Genomic DNA, 7,960 nt, shown 5'->3' on the forward strand with positions numbered 1-7,960 from the left:
TTAATCACTGCAGTTGTTAAGTTAATAGAATAGAATAGAATAGAATAGAATAGAATAGAATAGAATAGAATAGAATAGAATAGAATAGAATTTTTTTATTGGCCAAGTGTGATTGACACACAAGGAATTTGTCTTGGTGCATATGCTCTCAGTATACATAGAAAGACAAGATACGTTCATCAAGGTACAACATTTACAACACAATTGATGGTCAATATATCAATATAAATCATAAGGATTGCCAGCAACAAAGTTACAGTCATACAGTCATAAGTGGAAAGAGATTGGTGATGGGAACGATGAGAAGATTAATAGTAGTGCAGATTTAGTAAATAGTCTGACAGTGTTGAGGGAATTATTTGTTTAGCAGAGTGATGGCCTTCGGGGAAAAACTGTTCTTGTGTCTAGTTGTTCTGTTGTGCAGTGGGTAGGAGGGTAGGAGGGTAGGAGTTGAACAGTTTATGTCCAGGATGTGAGGGATCTGTAAATATTTTCCCAGCCCTCTTTTTGACTCATGCAGTATACAGGTCCTCAATGGAAGGCAGGTTGGTAGCAATTATTTTTTCTGCAGTTCTAATTATCCTCTGAAGTCTGTGTTTTTCTTGTTGGGTTGCAGAACCGAACCAGACAGTTATAGAGGTGCAAATGACAGACTCAATAATTCCTCTGTAGAACTGAATCAGCAGCTCCTTGGGCAGTTTGAGCTTACTGAGCTGGCACTCATATAATAACCTTATTAATAACCTTATTATTAATAATAATAATTAATAATAATAATAACCTTATTATTAAGGGAATTTGGCTTCCCACTTTGCTTGTCGGGATGTCACAAAAGGCGTTCATGCGGGGGCTCCCCGGGACACTGAAACCATCATAAATACGAGTCAATCGGCAAGCGCTGAATCTTGATGACATGACTATGTAAGGGAGGCTGCAACGGTTGTGTGAAAAACAATCGTGCCATTTTTTTTCCCATGCCGTTGTAGCTTCGGTCACTAAATGAACTGTTATAAGGTGAGGACTAGATGTAACTCAAAGGGGTGAACATTAGAATTCTCCCTCCTCCTGTGTCCCTCCACAATGACAACCCTGGTGATGTGAGTTTGACTCAGAGAGAGTGACTAGCCCAAATTCTGTATTTGCTATCAATCATCTCCTTTTAATGACCCCATAATCCCTTGAGCGGGATGCGGTGGCTCAGTGGCTAAGATGCCGAGCTTGTCGATCGAAAGGTCGGCAGTTCAGCGGTTCGAATCCCCAGTGCCGCGTAACAGGGTGAGCACCCGTGACTTGTCCCAGCTTCTGCCAACCTAGTAGTTCGAAAGCAAGTAAAAAATGCAAGTAGAAAAATAGGGACCAGCTTTGGTGGGAAGGTAACAGTGTTCCGTGCGCCTTTGGTGTTGAGTCATGCCGGCCACATGACCACGGAGACGTCTTTGGACAGCGCTGGCTCTTTGGCTTTGAAACAGAGATGAGCACCGCCCCCTAAAGTCAGGAACGACTAGCACATATGTGCGAGGGGAACCTTTACCTTTACCTTTATGTATGTATATATATATGTATGTATGATTTATTTATTTATTTGTCATGTTTATGTAGTGTATATTGGAGGTGGAGACCCTTTGAGAGCTGTATGCAACAAAATTTCATTCTAATGTACCCCATGAGTGTACATTCCAAGTGACCATAAAGTTATCATCCTCCTCTGTCGAGAAGCCCATAGCAAAGGGAAAAGTCTTCTGCACATGCTCAGGAGCCATCGCCTGAGCCCAAAGAACCCCAGGTCTTCTTCTCTCTGGAATGTCCCCCCCCCACCCCGATCGGGGCCAGCGGAACTGCCACAAGTTTTTAAGATGTTGGATAACACCCTTTGTCTGAAGCGGGGTAGGGTTTCCTGCCTAAGCAGCGGGTTGGACTAGAAGACCTCCAAGGTCCCTTCCAACTCGATTATTCTAAATTCTGAAGAGCTCAGGAAGAAGTAATTCTACCCCATTTCCCCCCCCCCCCAATAGCAGGTATTGCCCTTGGGAAGTCTTGCTTGAGAAAAGCGATGGGATCATGAGAAAGCAGCGGCTGAAAACGCTACAAGTGAGGATAGTATCTATGAAAAAGAAGATAGTGACATCGCGCCCTTGGCCACTTCAAAAGCGGGTTGGACTAGAAGACCTCCAAGGTCCCTTCCAACTCAGGTATTCTTAAAAAAAAGAAAGAAAGAAACAATAGAAAGAGGAAATAGAAGCAGCGATGCCTGCAAGCCGGGGAGGTGGGGGGGGGGGTCCCGAAAGGCGGTCTCTCTCTCTCTCCCCTCTTTCCCCCCTCCCCATCCGAGAGGGCTTCCCTCCGGGAGGCAGCGAAGCCCCGAGAGGCGGAGCCAAGAAGAAGTGGGCGGCTCTAACTGGGGTGGGGGGGCTTTTGCTGCAACTTTCTCTCTTTCTCTCCCCCTCCACCACCCCCACCCCCCCACCCCCGGTTGTTCCCGCCCCTGGGCTGCACGCAAAGGCTCCGGAGGAGGACCTTCCCCGCGCCGAGCCCCTGCGCGCTCGGCCCCGGATGCATGACTTCATCCTTCCGCCCCGGGTTTCCTTTATGATGTAGGGTTGTCCCAAGCGCTCGGCTCAGACGCTGGTCGAGGCTGTTGGACGCCGCACACGCTTCCCTCCCCCAACGCCCGCCCGCCCGCCCGCCCGCCTGCCTGCCCGCCCCGGCTGAAGCCGCGCTGCCTCTCGGAGCCGATCGTCCGCCCACCCTCGCCCAGCTCTTCTTCTTCCTCTTCTTCTTCGCAGCAGCAGCAGCAGCCGCCTCTCTCGTTCCAAAAAGCCCAGCCAAGGCTACCCAAGGAGCTTTTCCTCTTCTTCGCCTTCGCCGCTTTGCTTTGCTTTGCTTTGCTTGCTTTGCCTCTACCCCACCGCCGCCGCCGCCACCCCCTCTCTACACCCCGCCACCATGTCTGAGATCCTGCCCTACAACGACGACAAAGTGGCCCGCTATGGCACCGACTCGGAGGTGGGCGACCTCTCCTTCAGCTGCCGCCTCCAGGACACCAACTCCTGGGGCAACCAATCCAAGCGGCCCCCCAAGTTAGGACAGATCGGACGAGCCAAGCGAGGTGAGAGCCGCGCGCGTCCTCCCACCGGGACACCGCCGCAAAACATCATTGTCCTCACCCTTCCCCTCCCCTGCCCCCCCTTCCCCCGCACTTCCCCATCCTTGTCCGCCGCTTGTCCCCCTTTGGTTGATGGGGAGCAGGGGGGGGGAAGGGAGCCAGGCATGAGGAAAGGGGGGGATGAATGGATGTGCGCCCCCACTCCCCGCTGTAGCTCCCCTGGCTGAGATTCCCCCTTGTCCCCCCCCCCCCCGCCTCCACCCCCCACTTGGCTGCCGCTGGAAATTTTCCCACCCGCAGGTGGATCCTGCCTGCCGCAGAAAAGCGGGGAGGGCCGGCCGGCTGGATGGATGGATGGCGCTGGGTTTCTTCCCTACCCCCCACCCCCCCCAAAACAGATCTCCCCATGGCGCCCCGCGTTGAGATAGATCCCCAGGGTACCATCGCGCCTGCTAGATTCCCCACCAGGCCTCTTTGGCGCAGGAATTCTCGGCGCCCCCCCTCCCTCCCTCCCTCCCCAGAAAGAAGCCCAGCCGCCCGTTTCCCCAACGCGGGTCCACTTGAGCGCTCCGATCGCCTCTCTTTTCCCCCCAGAGCCCCGTTGGAAAGTGCAACGGAGGGGCCGTTATTTCCCCGGAGAGGGTTTATTATGGCCGGCTGGAATTCCGTTGGTGGGCACGGGGGGGAGGGAGGAGGGAAGGAAGGAGGGGAGGGGACTAGTAATCTAAGCCACCCGGAGCCCAAAGTTGCCCGTCTAACACCCCACCCCGCCTTCCCCGGGGCTAAGAGGCCGTGGTGGCGGTGGGGGAACCCGGCGCCTCCCGTCCTGACGGCGCGTGTTGGGTTTGTCCTTCCTTCCCTCCCTTTCCCCCCCTCCCCCTTGCAGTGGTAATCGAAGACGATCGAATAGACGAGGTGCTGAAGGGCATGGCTGGGAAGTCGCCGTCCGGGGTATAAAGCGGGCACCGCAGCGCCTCTGCACCAGCTGCAGCGGATTTTCCCCCGAATTTTTAAAAGCACTTTTGGCTGTGCATGTTTGTTGGGATTGTGGACAAACCAGAAAAGCACGGAAGAAGATGAGGCTGCTGGCAACACCCTCCACCTAACCAACGCGACCCCGGCCCGAAGAAGGAACTGATTGTGGGGAGGGGGGGGGACACACCGTCATCTCTCTCTTTCTTTCTCTCTCTCTCTCTCTCTCTCTCTCTCTCCCTCCCCTCCTTCCTCCTCCGCCGCTTTCCACGGAGCGCCGCGGGACGCCGAGACCTTGTCATCTCAACGTTGTCGTCCGTCCCCCCCATCCCCCCGTGGCCGTACACGGGACGCTGATGCCCGATCCCGGAGTTTTCAAACGACCCTTCTAGAAAGAGGCCTCCTCTTTTCGCGGGAGGGGTTTGGGGTTTGGGGTGGGGGAGAAAAGGCAGGCGGGCGGGCGGGCGGGCGCTGAATGGCGCTCTTGCGCCTTGGAGGAGCTGTCCATTTCAGCACCGTCGGCGCGCCGAAGCCGCCCGCGCCAACCCCGCTCGCTTCCTTTTAACGCGCCTGCAGATTGGGGAGCCGTTCAGTTTCAAGCGCCCCCAAAACACACACACACACACACCCGCCCCGCTTGGATGCACTGCCTGCGGAACCGTCCACCGCAGCGATTTTGGGCTATATTTTGTCTTGTCTTTAGCATTTTGCCCCTTCTTCCCCCCACCCACCCACCCTTCACCGTCACACACACACACACAGAGAAACAGACACACACTCTTCCGGTTCACAACAGCAGCAGTCTGCGTCCCCTCTTGGTCTTGGGTGACCCCCCCACGCCACGATATGACGGTGCTGAGCCACAGGATCGCCTAGTGCTCTTAATTTTATTTTATTTTTTTTGGTTGGGGAAAAAAAAGGGGGGGGTCTCCTTTAACAATGCACTTTACGCCTTTCACTTTCTGTTGGTGGGGGAGGGGTGGCTGCATAGCTGACATCTTGCATAGGCATAGATACCCAGATAACAAAATACCCAGATCCACAGCTGCACTCTTAAATATACTAGGTTTCATGGTGTTTGTATAATAGTCCACACTGGTAAACTGCTTCATTAGAGTTCACTCCTTTGATCCCTTATTCCCCCACCTGTAAAAATAAACAATAATTTTAAAAAATAAAAATCTGTTTGCAAAATACCAGCAGTTTGGAAGCAAACTCAAAGCCAGCAGTGCTGAGTGGAAGAAGACAAAAAAAAACAACACAAAAAAGATTCTGAAATGGATGGACTATATAGTATAAAAGACAGTGATTACTTTGCTGTCAAGAGACATTTTTGCTCCATCTTTTTTGCATGAGCTTCCTGGTCTCGGTGCCACATCTTGGTGCCACTGGTCATCCCACTATGGCACGCTTCTTTTTAACAGAAAACTCTTCATATTTGTATTTTTATATCTGAATATTTGTTAACAACAATCTGCTAATGTCTAATGTCAAAACGTTGCATCAAAAGATTGTTTGTATTTTTTTTTCCCATAAAAGGAAAGGCAGACAAGATTTATATGGTGGGTTTCTCATAGGAAGGCAGAGATATTGAAAAAAGTTGGCTCTTTTAATTATATCAGTATTGAACAGGACTTACTGAATGTGTTTTGCACTCATTGTTGACAAGAAATGTATTTAATGAATCTTATACTGTGGTCATGGCTTAGTTGATGGACTTTGACGAATTTAGAAAAAAAAAATTGCACTGTTTATGAATGTGTCCAGATAACTTGCTGGTTATATGATGCCTCTTTCTTAAGAGGGGAATATTCAGAGCTGTTTTTAATTTTGTACTTTAGTTTAATTTATTTTTTTTAAGAAGCTTATTGTCTGTTGTGCATGGAAAAAAAAAGATCTTTTCAAGACTATACAATGACATTTTATGAAGACAAGCAAAAAAAAAAAAAAGGAAAAGAAAAAGAAAAAAATGACATGACATTCTAGGAATGACCCATTGTAAATTTTAATGCCATTTTTCACTGTATTGGTGAACAAAACTCAATGAATAAATACATACATGTATTAAAATGGAAGCATCTGGCTTTTGAATCTCTCGTTGGCAAAGATCTAGGATGGTCTGGAGGCTAGTTGGTAGCAGTGCAAAAACCCTACTGCGATTTCTCCCGTCGATAATGATTCTCATGGAGCTGCCAGACAGAATCCTGCTGAGAACTCTGCTAAGCTCTATCCTTTCAAGAGGATTGCTCGGATCCCTCCGTCTTTATCTCTTCTCTTGGGCAAACTCTTTGGGGTGTAGGAAATGCAGAAAGAGATCCAGGGTTTTTTTTGGGGGGGGGAACGGGACACACTGTATCTCAGCGATGGCAGGCTAAATCCCTGCAGTTGTTTGATTGGAATGGCAAACAGTAAATGACCTAGTTTTTTGCTTGACAGACAGAAATAGACATTCGGGTTGCTGAGCAGCTTGTGGAAGTTAAATAATTTAACGGAACCTCTCCAAGGAGCAGCCCTTTCCTGCCTTTGGGAAAAAGGGAGAGATGGGTCTGAAAGACAAGAAGGCAAAGGGGGAAAAACTTGGAGGCCAGCCTCGGGAACATCATCATCGGCGTGCGGTCTCCGGAGAGAGGATGCTGTAGCCTGCTGGATTTGGGTTGTTTTTCCTACCTACAAGAAAGTGAATGGAACAAGGAATGGTCATTGGCTGCAATAGGAAGAACAGCACACCTGGGAGTTTAGGGAGGTTTATTGATCTCTTCCAAGCAGAAGGAATGTTTTGTAAACCCCTGGGAAGTGCTGGCAGCGAGGAAGGATGAGCAAGAGAGAGCGTCAGAAGGAATCTAATTTTCAGTTGCTCTCAGACAACTGAGAGGTTGGTTGGTTCAGGTTAGGGGAAGGCCGCTACCATTTCGTCTTCCTTGTTTGACTCAAAAACCTTAGGGTGCAGATTTTCAATACAATCGACTCCTGCTGCCTGTATTGTTTAACTCTTCTCTCCCCGACCCCAGCTCCCAATAAAACAGAATGAACCATACCCTCTCTATGTAAATGCACTGAAGTTGACCCGTGTATCATGTTCAGGGTCAGCGCACATTCAAGGGAGCCAAAGAGATTCTTTTGCAGAGATCCTGCTGGGACCCAGCAAAGCGATTGGAGCCCGTAGCGAGAAGCAACCCCTAGTCAAAACAGCCTGTATTTCGAGCAAAAGATTACTCACGAAGGATTAGGATAACCCAGACAAAGGCACCTTTGCCTGTGCAAACCGCTGTGGAATGCACTAACGATGGGAATGACGCTAGAGCCATCATTAGAGGTGTCTAGAACACACTGACTCACGTACATACATAATTCACACACCAATTCCTCTGTGTCCAAGCAAAGAACCCCCCCCCAAAATTCCAAGTCTTTGGGTGCAAGCAAAGGGTTTTTTTCTTCTTCCACAAAACATCTGCCTTGTTCACACACACACACACACAATCACACACACACACACACAATCATGGGAAGGGAAGGGGAGAAGGAAGGAAGAGGGATACAGATTCTTTGGAACTTGTAGCAGGAGGACTGATGGGGAAGGGCAATTGTCTAGATTTTTAAAGATTTTTGTTTTGTTTTGTTACGGCACTCCATGCCACGCTGAACTCTCAAACGGTGCTGCCTTTGAGCACCAGCTAGCTAACTTTGCACAGAATGTGTTTTGCCATCCAATCTTACTCTTCAAAGCCCAGTCTGTCTCCTCCGGAAGCAGCATTTTAATTCAATCTCATCTCCTGGTGTACAGAGGACATGCGGGGATCTTCTTGGTCTCTTCTCTGGAGGCAGGCATGTCTTTTTTGTTGTTGTTGTTAACCTCTATTTTTATTTTATTCAAAAGAAAGTTAAAAG

General features: G+C 49.6%; 1 protein-coding gene across 1 annotated transcript; it reads left to right on the top strand.

The window, feature by feature from the left end:
- Positions 1-2,748: 2,748 nt before the first annotated feature.
- On the top strand, positions 2,749-4,460 carry CAMK2N2 (calcium/calmodulin dependent protein kinase II inhibitor 2). The gene is made up of 2 exons (XM_058187121.1): positions 2,749-3,106; positions 3,990-4,460. Exons 1-2 carry the CDS (start codon positions 2,944-2,946, stop codon positions 4,058-4,060), a joined length of 234 nt encoding a protein of 77 aa, XP_058043104.1. The 5' UTR covers positions 2,749-2,943; the 3' UTR covers positions 4,061-4,460.
- The last annotated feature ends 3,500 nt before the right edge of the window (positions 4,461-7,960 follow it).

This window comes from Ahaetulla prasina, chromosome 6, assembly GCF_028640845.1.
Source record: "Ahaetulla prasina isolate Xishuangbanna chromosome 6, ASM2864084v1, whole genome shotgun sequence".
NCBI classification, from domain to species: Eukaryota; Metazoa; Chordata; class Lepidosauria; order Squamata; family Colubridae; genus Ahaetulla; species Ahaetulla prasina.

What these genes read in the sequence shown, in the direction of transcription:
- CAMK2N2 (XM_058187121.1), top strand. Translation starts at nt 2,944, where the DNA reads ATGTCTGAGATCCTGCCCTACAACGACGACAAAGTGGCCCGCTATGGC. An exon ending in GATCGGACGAGCCAAGCGAG is followed by an intron (nt 3,107 to 3,989) that starts GTGAGAGCCGCG and finishes TCCCCCTTGCAG; the next exon opens with TGGTAATCGAAGACGATCGA.